Genomic DNA, 12737 nt, shown 5'->3' on the forward strand with positions numbered 1-12737 from the left:
AAACCATTCTGACGAGGGAGTTAATGACCCATTAGAACCATTAACATCCCAAGTGACCTCCATGACTAATCCAGTTGCAGGGATCAGAGCCACTTCTGTCCTCCCTAATTCTTTGTTACACCTACAGTTCTTAATCTTAGTGCTCCTCACCACTAGTTAGAACTAAAGACGTCTCTTGGATGAAAGGCAAAACGTCTTTTAGAAAACTTTACATCCAGTTGCCTAAACTGAACTTTTTAAGCTTAAGTAAAAGCATGTAATGCATGTGGAAAGTACCCCACTATCTTGTTACAATAAACTTTATTGAGACTGTAGTAAATATGATGCTGAGGAAAAGCAAACTATGAACCAACAAACCCCTATTTTTGGTTATTTAGAAAGGAATCTACTAAAAGTTATAAAGGAACAAGAAAGGCCTTCTCAGCCAACATTAACTCTCTTTTTCATATGCCCCATTGTTCTAAATCTCTCTACATCCTCTCTTTATTTTTGTGTTTAGGCTTCAATTTCATCTAAAAAGAAGATGAAATACTGTAAGTACATTTCAAAAATGGCCACTGATTCAGCAAAAATAAACATTGAAACATGTATGCAGAGTATTCCTATGTTTATTTTTTGGGTACGTTTGGGTGGTGTATAAATCTTGAAGTATTTAGGTAAGAAACAAGCTCAGTTTACGAGATCGCATAAGTTTATCTAAGACTGCTGCAGAAAACAGAAATTAGAAACAGGCTTTATTCCTGACTCTTTTATATTCAAATTTCAAAAATGCAAGTCATGGAGTCAGGATATTAAAACGTTTTTTCAAAGGGCATGGAGGGGGTGGGGGCATTTTTATCTAATCAGCTTCAGCTCTGTCTTTATCTCTTTGTAAACCACTTTCCACCCACCCTCTTCTCCACCAAAGACAAACAAACCAAGGAAAGAAAGTTGACATGATACTCTCCCTTCCCTGTCTCTTTTTATCTTTTCCTGGTTCGAATTTCTATATATTACTACTTGTAAGAATCTTATTAACTTATTCTTGTCCTTCAAATGTCCCTTCGTTTTTTGTGTTGATATGGAAGAAAAACATCTACGGCAGTTTAACTCACTGTTTGTTCCCCCATCATGTCCTCCTTTTCGTGTGATCAGTCTTCTCTAATCCATCACTAACTCTCTTTCATGTTGTCTTTACCTCCCTCCACCCTTCTCATTTTCTCTTCTACCAGGTTTTTGTTTTTTTCTGGGCCATAAAACTGTTTAGAGTCAGTTGTCAGAAGCCAAACATAAGTCTCCTCCTAAATCACAGAAGGCCCTAAAAGCTTTGCAACATCCACTTAAATCTCTCTGCTGATAAAAATGTAATTGCTAACCTTTTCTGACTTATATGTGTCCAACATATGGTTCTGATTTACTCCCAGGTCTGGAGAAACCGTAGGCCTGATGGGAAGAAAGATGAGTAAAAGAGGAAACGTGGTGCATATGGATTGAGAGAAATGATGTGTCCTTCATTCATGACCTTTAACTTTGTGCTCCCAGAAACAAATTTATATCAAAGTGATTTTATGTTAAAAAAAAAAAATTAAATCCCTTTATTGTCACACAATGGGGAAATTCACCCTCTGCATTTAACCCTTCCCCTTCAGGAGCAGTGGGCTGCCATTGTGTGGGGTTAAGGGTCTTGCTCAGGAACCCAGAGTGGAGGCTGTGGGGATCGAACCGGGTAATTGTAACCCTCTCAGAACATAACCGCACTGCTCTAACCACTAAGCCAACACACCCCCATTTAAAGACATAAACAGGCATTAAAACAGGAAATTCGTTCTGTACTTTGCAGCTAATGATTTTCAGCAAAACTGGTATCCTATCATTTCTAAACAATTTTTGATGTTTGGGTTCATCGTCCTCTTAAAACACCCAATTGTTTCTACCTTGCCTACAAGCAGCAAAAGAGACTGTGAACACCATTCAAGCACCTGATAATTCAGTATTTGCTTTGAACAATAAAACATTTGTTCTGAAGGTTCTTGGCTTGGCACTATTAGTTCAGTGTCATTCAATGTAGACTGTGTCAATGGTGCTCCAGAGGCCTATTTTTTATTTATTTTATTTAACCTTTATTTTACCAGGAAGTCCCTTGAGATAAAATCACTTTTTCGAGGGAGACCTGGCCAAGAGGCAGCAGTACAATAAGACATATAAAAACACTATTATTAGAGGTCTATGATTGATTTGAGCTGTGGTCATTGCTTAGACTGATTTTTTTTTCTAAAACATCCTCGTTTCAGTGCAGTGGATGATTTAAGTCCCACAGTTTGGTGTTCTAAAAGGCCAGTGATCTTAGACACACACATCAAAGCTTGTATCGGAAATAAAGTCTTTATCTAACCATTTTTGTGCATTTTTTTTGTATATATTTTTTGCTTTAATATAAAAAAGGACACAATTTGAACAGAAAAAGGAATGAAAAGTGGGCCATCAAAGCTGCTTTCCCACTGAAAGCCGGGTTGAACCGCTAACAATTGCCTTTTGGCTCTTTTCCCATTTGACCCCCTGCTGGAAAGCTCTGTGGCCACTTTCCCCTACCACTGTGTATCTGATGAAGCTGGGTAAGCGTTAAAGATGTTGAAACTGTGACAGTAATCAGGGAAGTAAATAATGGAGAGCAACATGGACGAGAGCCAGGGTGTAGTCAGTATTTTTTATTACTTATCTGTCCCAATCTCTCTCACCAAGGCTGTGCCATGTTTATCGAATGTAAGCAGAGTTGTTTCTCCTTGTTAGATCAGATGCGACTGACGCGGTGTGTTGACGTGCCTGAGTTGCGTTCAATGGTGTCACGTAATAAATATCTTCAAACTTGAAAACACAGTCCAGTGGATTGTTTTTTAACTTTTTTTGGAATAAATTGACAATGCTAATGATTAGCCTTATTGAACAATAATGTTTGAACTAGGGAAAGCTCTGCACATGTGTGGGTACGTTTAAGCCCCGTCTGTCACCCATAGCCAGAGGGGCAAAGGTTAGCTGCTGTTTCTTGGTGGGCCTAATCTGTTTCTAATGATTTCCAAGGTTGCAATATTAAAAAGTCTGAAAAAATACCACCCAATTTAACTAGATAATAAAGGCATGCTAAAACTGACATAACCGTTTTCTCTCTGCAGCTCAACGTTGAGCTTGCACAAACATAAACAGATGTGACAAAGATGACTCAGAGTGAGGAGAGGACTTGTATAAAGAAATATCCATTTAGTGGAGTCCATATCTAAACACGGTGGACACTGACACTACCTGATGATGACTTCATTGTTACTGCTGGGGAAAGAGCTCACACAAACGTTAAGCCATTCATTTCAAACAGAACCTTAGCCTAACCATCATTTAACCAATACATACCTACTCTAAACTCAATTCAACTGTTTAGTTTTACCTTTCTTTGGGGGGTGGTTTGCTGCCTCATTGCCATGGAAAAGCTGTGGGATCCTTTAAGCTGCGTCTTCTCCCAAAGAGAGGATAATCTTTGGACACTTTTGTCTCTGGTGGACAGAGGGACACTGGACTTACTCTGGTAAAATGGGACACAAAATAAAAACATGAAGAAAAACCTACAGTGGATATAAAATTAATCGCTTCCATGTTATAATGACAAGTTTCTGGAATGGAAAAAAAGGGCCCAAAATGAATAATTTCCGCACTTTTAATGTTGCATGAATCAAGTATAACATAGAGCTAGTAAATAAAACAAGTTGCAATAACCCAGCTGCACATGACTGAAAATGCTTTAACTCACCCTTTTATTGAAGAACCTTCAACTAAGCATTATGACTTCTGTTGAGGCTCATCTTTCAAATTAAAAGTACCTTTTGAAAATAATCTTTAAGCTTTTAATAAACAGCCTTTTAATTAATACTACAATTCTCTATCAGTAAGATGTTTATTGGTCAGTTGTGCTACTTTGAAATAAATGTTTAATAGTTGCTGAAATATAAAAACTTTTTCTAATTTAATAAAAACTATCTGTACATTCATCGTGAATGATACATAATGCAGTTGATCTGAAGAAGCAAAGTGTGATTCTAAAATGTAGTTTAAAGGGTGAGAAGACTTCTCCAACAGAGAGTTGCAGCATTTTTATCCACAGTATTATTCTATAATGCAATTTTCTTATGATTGATTTCATATATAAAGTATAGGTCATATTAATGAATGGAAATTTAATCGACATATTTATTAAATGAGTTTAGTCATCAAGAGATAAAGATTTCTGAATTAATTAGGCAAAATAACATCTCCAACATTTCTATTTTAAGTTACCTCTATTTTAAAGGGGGAGTTAGGGATGCTAATAGTTGTGGCAAAAGTGTCTGTTAAAAAAAACCAAAACAAAAAAAAACTACCCTTTTCTTCCCCTCAAGAGTGAATAATGTTTGCTCAAATAGTCTAATAGTCTTTCCCTCTCTGGAGCAGGTACAGGGTTGTGCATGTGCATTTTTTTTAGGTGGAGGGGGCAGGTCTTTGCAAAAATTCACAAAAATCATCCGCTATATCTTTAATACATAGATATTTAACCAAATTAGAATTAGATATTCTATAATTTGCACTCATATTTTAATCAGGAGTGCAGACATTAAAGTTGCTGAAAGTGAATATTCATTTAAATGACTCTTCTAGTGGTGACTTTAATGATTATTCAGTTTGATCCTCCTTGAGCTTGTTGTTTCTAAAGTATGTGGTGGAAGCCCATTTACTTTACATCAACACATTTCCATAGTCTGTCTTTTAAAGGTCATGCTGGTTCAATTAATCTTTATCATAAAAGTTAAATTTTCTGCTTTAATAAAGGACAAAATGAAATGAATAAATGTATGTTTGTGTCTTTGGAGCACCTGTAGATGGAGCAGCATGATGTGAATCCAAAGGTGAGGCTGCTGGCTCGTCAGGTGGAAACTGGATTTGGCATACAGGCAGTAATAGCCCTTCAGGGGGCAGGAGAAGGACAGTTTGGCCACACAACCTCGTTTTGAATCTGTTACAGAAAGACACAGACTGTCAACAATAACATAATACAAACACAGCATATTTATCTCTAGTTTGGCCTAAAACATGTTTATTCTCTTTTTATTTAAACACCTTTGTCTTTTTTCACCTCTTTGACTTTTGAACATAAGCTAAAACGGAAATTATACCCTACAGCTACTTTGCAACTCAATCATCATAAAGGCATTTTTTTTAGCCATTGCTTCCTTAAACATTCATGCAAAAAGGAAATATTTTTTCATTGCAGTGAAATCATGTGTACTCATAGAAAACAAAAGAATAAATAAATGGATTCTCAGTTAGTAAAAACCTTCTAAAAGTTCATTTTAGGTAAACAGCTGATCTCATTTCCTTCTATTAATGCTATTGAAAGATGTCAAGCTAACCTTGTTATGGTGACATAGAAAACAGGCTGTCAGCACTTGCAGTGAATTTTATCTAATCGTTTTCACCAAATATCCATTGAACCAAAACACAAAGACAACAAAATTGCTCCCTAGCACTCTGCTCTAGAGTGGTTTGTCTACAAATCCTAGCATTACACCATTGTAACCTAATTATGAAAAGCCACTGCAGAGAAAAAAACGGAGGTGGACATAAAACAACAGCGTTCCACCCAACAAGCAGGTCAACATGAAGCAGTCTTTAGCTGTAACATCACTGTAAAGCACGTGCGCTCGCTGTAGGTACTAGGTCTCCTCCCTTTCCTTGTTTACATTCAATATGTGATATAAGACTGTGGTCAGCAGCTCGGAAAAAAGGTCAGCCAACAGTCTGACGTCTTCTTTTAGTTGTGACCACTGAGAGATGTGCTGGGTTACTTTTTATGAAGAGCTTTGATACTACAAATGCATCCACAGCTAGGAGAGTAGAGAATGTGTTCAAAGTGTTTGTTATATATACATATTTACAGATGTAACCAATTAACAGACCATTAACAGTAATGTGTCATGTAGAGCCATGACACATCACTGTGACCTGTATTCTCAGGTGGGATGGCCTTCCCTCACTATGAGGAGGCAGTCTCATTGGTATACTTTTATTTACAGGGCCCTTCTTGGATTACTGCCCTCTTACATTTGTATCTTACTTTCACAGAAAAGTGTGGCTTCTTATGCCCTGAGATCCAACGATCAGCTGTTGCTCACTGTTCTTTTTGCCCACACAGAACTAGGGAAGAAAGCCTTTAGCTACTCAGCTCCTTGTGAGTGGAAGAAACTGGAAGTTGATTGAGTTTTTATCTTTAAATGCTTTTAAGTTGAAGGTGAAAGAATTTGAAGCAGCCTCAATTATCTGTAATTCTTTTACTGTTGATATGCTTTTTTTATGTACCTGTCATTTAATTGAATGTATTTCTGTTTATTGTGTAACTTTGCTGCCTTTTAGCCAGAACTCTCTTGAATCTCAATGGGATTTTTTCCTGGTTAAATAAAGGTTAAAAAAATAAACAAAAAAAAAAAGGAGACGGATAGAGTACACAAAAAAGTGTTCTCAAGTAAGACTAGTACAATTCATTATACTTTAACTTAAGTATAAGAAATAATATTCATCTATTAAATTACTAAAGTCAGAGCAAAGAGGTATTCGGGGAAAGGCTATTATAATACTGAGTAACTAAAATCTAAAAATGTTAAAATTTTGAAAATGAGATACAAAAAAAATAACTTCCAGTAATTAATCATTTGAGGTTAAAGAAACAAAAATATTTTTCATCTCGTAGTTTTACGAATTTATTCTTGTAATGTTACGACTTTATTGTCTTAATTTTATGACTATTCTCGTTACGACTTTATTCTCGTAATTTTACGACAAAAAATCTCTAGCTTGGTCCTAATACTCTGTTGTATCACACTCGTCGTATCATCAGGGCTTTCCCAAATAGTCTACAAATTCAAATTTAGTGTTTTTAAAAATCCAAAAAACCTGAACGACAAACACATGGTGTTCCTTAAAGTATGAATGTTTGAATGATTTCACATGAGGTTTGGGACTCTTTATCTGCATGTGACTTTTCATAAAAATTATACTTTGAAAGGCTGAGGGGAAACCCCCCCACCAAAAATTACTTACCGTAAAAAGAAGGTTGACAAACTTGCGTATTTTAAACATGACAACCGAAGTTTAATATCAGTGAATCAAATGAATTTGAAAAATTAAAATAAACAGAGGTAATCAGACATGAATAACAACAGAATATCTGATCCCTAAATATCCGAAAGATGAGTGACAATATGTGAAAACGGTTTAGATTTTTTGGAAGCAAAATCGTTTCTCATTTCATTGCTTTGTTCATGTGAACCTCTTGAACTCTGTATTTCTGTTCTGTGAGCAGTTTTGGCTCAAGAGTCTCCATGCTCCCTTTAAACTGCTCCCATATATTCATGTGTTTTCATACTTTGCATGCATTACCTTCATCTGTTTTAGCTTAGTGTCATGGGCAATGCTCACGGCAATCACTTCTTTCTTGGTGGATGTTTTTCTACATGTACTCATTCACTTTAACATCAGCACCAAGTGTCTCAGCTCATCTGATTTTATTCACCAAATTTAAAGCTTTGGTTATCACCCCTGTTTGATTGGGCATCTGCTGACAGATTGTCTTTGGTCTTGTTGAAAATGATATCATCATGCATACTGGCTACAATAAAGGCTAACTGAAACCCGATCAGTCATTCCACCTTAGCAGGGGATCTGGGAAGCACACGGCCATGTCCTTTAAGGTATGGATATAAATCTTGCCCCTCAAAGACTATTTCGTTAAAACATATTTTTTCTTAGATTTTTTTTTCTTTGCTGTTTAAAAGTATAGCATTAGAAAACCGACCGCTTTTTAATGATGTTTTACCCATAAATGCTGGAAATAACCATAAACTAAGATTTAAACCACATGCATGAAGGTATAATTTACTGGGAACCTGTAGAGTTTGACTTCATTATTAAAGCAACAGTAAATAAAGCATTCATAACAGCAACATTAAAGGGTGGGGAATTACAGTTTATAGTATACAAGACTGAAATGAAATGTTTATACTATATTATCTTTAATTTACAACATCAATGATCATTGCAATAAAGTTAACTCAATCAAAAATGATGCATCGGAGCTACCTAGTAGTAGTTATGTAGTTATAAAAATGATTATCTTTTAAAAGCTCATAGCAGATACAGTGTTTCATATACAACAGTTCGGAAGTTTTAAAAGGCATGCAAATGAACACACGACATAATTTCACACTTTAGGTCTAAAACGTTTCTTATTTATCTGTTTCTAATTAGGCCCATGAGTTTTATTTACAGCCTTCACCTAAATGGTCCATCCAACCTTGAGAGAGATTTATTATATCTAATAACATTGTTTACATTGGAGCATGTAGAAGTTTATGGTGTTTTTTTGTGAGGGGGTCCTCGGCTTACAATATATGGTCTGTTTTTAAAAATCTGGGTGGGGGGTTCTTTCTCAGTGGTTTAAAGGAGATGACGTCCACTTTATAAGTCACTTTAAGATTTAGAAGTACACTGGGTAGGCTATTGAACCCAACAGTTTCCCTTATGTTTATAATTATAGAGGAAGACAAGTAGATAATAATTAATTACCGGTAAGTGCTGTTTGAAGGGTTATATTAATGAGAAGGGTTGGCAAGTAATAATAAAATAACAATAGACCTTCATAAAGTTTAGACAAGTTCAATAGTTTATCTTTACTCTCTTCTTAGAATAGAATAGCTAAAGTTAAACAAATGTCACATTTTAAAATATTTGATTCTATTTTAATAAATTTCTAGTTTCAGATCTTGATTGAAATGGGATTGTCATCTCTATGCTGATATTACACTGATTAAAGTAGGCTAACCACCAAAGAACAGTTCCATGAATTCTAAAAGTTGCAGTGCTTTATTCACTTTGCCTACAGCTCTTGTGTCCAAATGTGTTTTAAATACTTTAGACCAAAAGGCTTAAATTATTTTATTTGATTGAATTTCAAAACCTGTTTTTTCTTTAATTTTTACTTTCTCTACAATGCACTATTAAAACAATGTTTTAATAAAAATAGCAAATTACACTGCTCAAGAAATAAAGGGAACACTTAAACAGCATAATATAATTTAAATTGAATCAAACTTCTGTGAAATCAAACTGTTCACTTATGAACTTACAATCACCAATAACTTTTACATGCAGTTGCGCAAATGGGATAGATAACGTGAAAATTACTGTGAATTAGCAAGACAAACGCCATAAAGGAGCGGTTCTGTAGCTGGGGACCAGAGACCACTTCTCAGTAACCATACTTTCTGACTGATTGGTCCCTTTTAAATGTTGGTGGTGATTTCATACTTTTGGTAACATGAGAGGGACTCTACAACCCACACAAGTGTCTCAGGTAGTGCAGCAATGCAGGCTGTGGAAAGGTTTGCTGTGTCTGTCAGCCAACTTTGCAGAGCATGTAGGCACTTCCAGGAGACAGGCCAGTACACCAAAAGACCTGAAGGAGGCCGTGGGAGGGAAACAACCCAGCAGCAGAATCGCCACCTCTGCCTTTGTGCAAGGGGGAACCAGAGGAGCATTGCCAGAGCCCTGCAAAATGACCTCCAGTAGGCCACAAATGTGCTTTTTTCTCCACAAACAGCTCCATGAGGATGGTATGAGGGCTCAGCGTCCACAGATGGGGGTTGTGCTAACAGCCCAACATCATGCAGGATCCTTGGCATATGTCAGAGAACATCAGGATTTCCAAATTCAGCACTGGCAACCTGTGCTCTTCATAGATGAAAGCAGTTTCAGACTGAGCCCATGTGACAGTTGTGACAGAGTCTGGATACAACATATTGAGCGGAAACATAATAGTTTTGGGTGGCATTTTTTTGGAGGGCCGCACAGCCCTCCATATCCTCGTCAGAGGTAGCATGACTGCCAATAAGTACCGAAATGAGCTCCTCAGCCCCTCGTGAGACCATATGTTGGTGCGTTTGGCCCTGGGCTCAAGGACAATGCAAGACCTCATTCATTCAGATCTAGGCTGTGTTATTTGAGTGTTCCCTTTATTTTTTTCACCAGTGTAGTCCATTTTCTGCATAAAAAGGATCTGTAAATAAACGTGGTTAGAAAAAAAATGGCAAACTATATCAAATTTTCCTAATTCTTTTGTGTCTTTACAGCAATAAGGACATTTTACAGTTTTGTTTTATTTTGCCAACTTTAAAAGGGGTCTTCCAAGTCTGTTCTCTAATAAAAGTAAGTGTATGTTTGTTGTTTTATTTGCAGTTGAATAAACCTAAAATTGAAAACATGACTAATAAAAAGGGAAAATAATAAAAAAATTATTGAGCTAACTTTTCTTTTATTTAAATGAGGGCAAAAACTTGGTACAGGAGTGAGGTAGCTTGTGTTCAGCCAATTCTTTCTTTATTGCAATATTGCTTCCAAGCAAGACATTTCCGATTATTGTAAAGTCTTTTTATGTCACTTTGGCAAAAAAACGTGTGTGGTTTTTAAATAATATGTTTTGGGCCTGCAGTTTAACCTAAAACCAGAATCTAGCATATCTACTTTATATAGATGTATCTTTTTTTCTCCTGTAGATAAATTATACCCTAGATTTCTCTTAGCTTTTATGTGCAGATGTTTCAAATCAATGGGGTTCTTTCAAAAATCTATGAATGTCGTATATTAAACAGTGAACGTGAGACATACTAAAGAAAGGAGCTTTAGGTAAGGCCAAACTGCAGGAGGTAGAGCATGAAGGTTCATATGATGTTCCACATGAACATCATATGAACCTCATCTCTACCTGCCATGGTCATACACATAAATGAAAACAGATGTAAAGACACAATACACAATGGAAATTTCTCAACAGAGAGGATATGTGAAGGTTTAAGAAATACAACAGATATTTGAGAAATGCAATGGAAAAGCAGGGACAGCTTATTATAATCGTATGATGCTTGGATAGTATTTCAATCATTAATCCAGACATGTAATATTTAACATCAAAGTTTAAACACATGAGAAATAAATCTCTGTATTTTTTGGGTGTAAAGTGCAACAACTCCACTCAATATTGGCCCCTGCACTAAGAAAAAGTGGCCAGGATCTAGAGGAAAAATGAAAGTGTATCCATAACACACCATTAATCACAGCCTGTCACCACATCTGTCATCTCATTTATATTCTGCTGGTTACATAAATTCTCCACTCTCCCCGTTCTGTAAAATCTTTATATTTGCCACAGTAGTAGAATTAACCTAATTAATTCTAGATAATATGAAATAAAAAAAACAAACTTTACACTTCTTAGCTTTTTTTTCAAATTTAGTGACTGTATTGAATGTCACATTTTATTATAAAGGAGATAAAATATGACAGAAAATAAAAGAAGAAATTTTTTATTCTAAAACCTAAAAACAAACTAAACTAAATTGAGTAACACCAGCTGTTAGCAGTTATCTTAGTTTAAAGTAGGGCTAATATTCTGGAAGTGTTCATACTGTACCATAAGCAGGAATGGAGACTGTGATGTAAGAGCAGCACATTTAAACAGAAGAGAAAGAAAAACAAACTATGAATATATCTTGGTTGATTGAGTCAACCAACAAGAACTATAAATGTTTAAAATTTTGCAAAATGATGACGAAACAAGGATATGGTAGGTTGGTGCAACAATGTCGTAGAAAGTGTTAGTTGTGAACAAGGCTTGCAAAAAAAATAAAAAAATACAACAAAAAAAAGGATGATCTGCCATTGATTCTGATACTTCCCTCTTCATGCTTTTTCTGCCTCCATCAACCTAATACTGGAGCACCACTACCTGCAAAACAAGGCCTTGTAACTTCATCCTTGGCTCAGAAATATCTCTTTGTGAAAGCAAACCGGGTCAACTGAACCTGTGAATGTTCTCCATTTTAACAATCGCCCAAACCAGCAATGTGATCACGCCCTAAAAGAATTTTAATAAAAACAATGCATCAAGTTAAACAATTGGCAGATCAGGAAACAAGTTTTTGGGAAGTGTAAGCAGGGTAAGGTTAGAAAACAGTATTCCTAGGTTTAAATGTCTAAAATGATCATTTTCCATTTGTACCATCTATTTCTCTTGGCTAGGGTCGCTTTAGTATGGTGGCCCAGAAGTGTCAACACTAATACAAAAGCCACAACACAAATACAAATGCCGCAACGTAAATACAAAAGCTGCAACACAATTACAAAAGCCGCAACACAAATACAAAAGCTGCAACAGAAATATAAAAGCTACAACGGCAATATAAAAAACAGAACAGAATAGCCACAACAGAAATATGAAACTACAACGGAAGTTACGCGACAGTTGGTTGTTATACACATAGACATTATATACATAGACGTCTCAATGGACGCTGGCCGATGTGCCAAGAGGGCCATCTTGGATCAGACCACAGTTCAGACAGCTGCTGTCAGAATGAATAGGAAGCTATGTTAAACATGATCCTATTATATATTAATATAAAGCTTTGTGTTTATCAGATTAATATTTAATTGCAAAATATATAAATTTGCATAAATTTAATCCAGTTTGAGTTAATCTGAATAAATAGGTGTAATCTAACTGAAAGCTAACTCTTTTTAGTGTTTGTGACATGTAAGAGATTATTGTAATATTATCTATATATATCTATCTCTCTCTCTCTCTATCTATCTATCTATCTATCTATCCATCTATCTATCTATCTATCTATCTATCC

The 12737-nt window shown here is 35.7% G+C and overlaps 1 protein-coding gene across 1 annotated transcript in view; it reads right to left on the reverse strand.

Moving 5' to 3' along the window:
• veph1 (ventricular zone expressed PH domain containing 1) overlaps positions 1 to 12737 on the reverse strand; it is a 106407-nt gene that overhangs the window by 19146 nt on the left and 74524 nt on the right. Inside the window, exons 10-11 of the mRNA XM_015378278.1 lie at positions 4869 to 5008; positions 3413 to 3547 (exon numbers count right to left, since the gene is read on the reverse strand). Of these exons, the coding sequence (XP_015233764.1) occupies positions 3413 to 3547; positions 4869 to 5008 (275 nt within the window). The remainder of the gene's footprint in view (positions 1 to 3412; positions 3548 to 4868; positions 5009 to 12737) is intronic.

Source organism: Cyprinodon variegatus, unplaced genomic scaffold (assembly GCF_000732505.1).
Source record: "Cyprinodon variegatus isolate N-32 unplaced genomic scaffold, C_variegatus-1.0 Scaffold168, whole genome shotgun sequence".
Classification (NCBI taxonomy): Eukaryota; Metazoa; Chordata; class Actinopteri; order Cyprinodontiformes; family Cyprinodontidae; genus Cyprinodon; species Cyprinodon variegatus.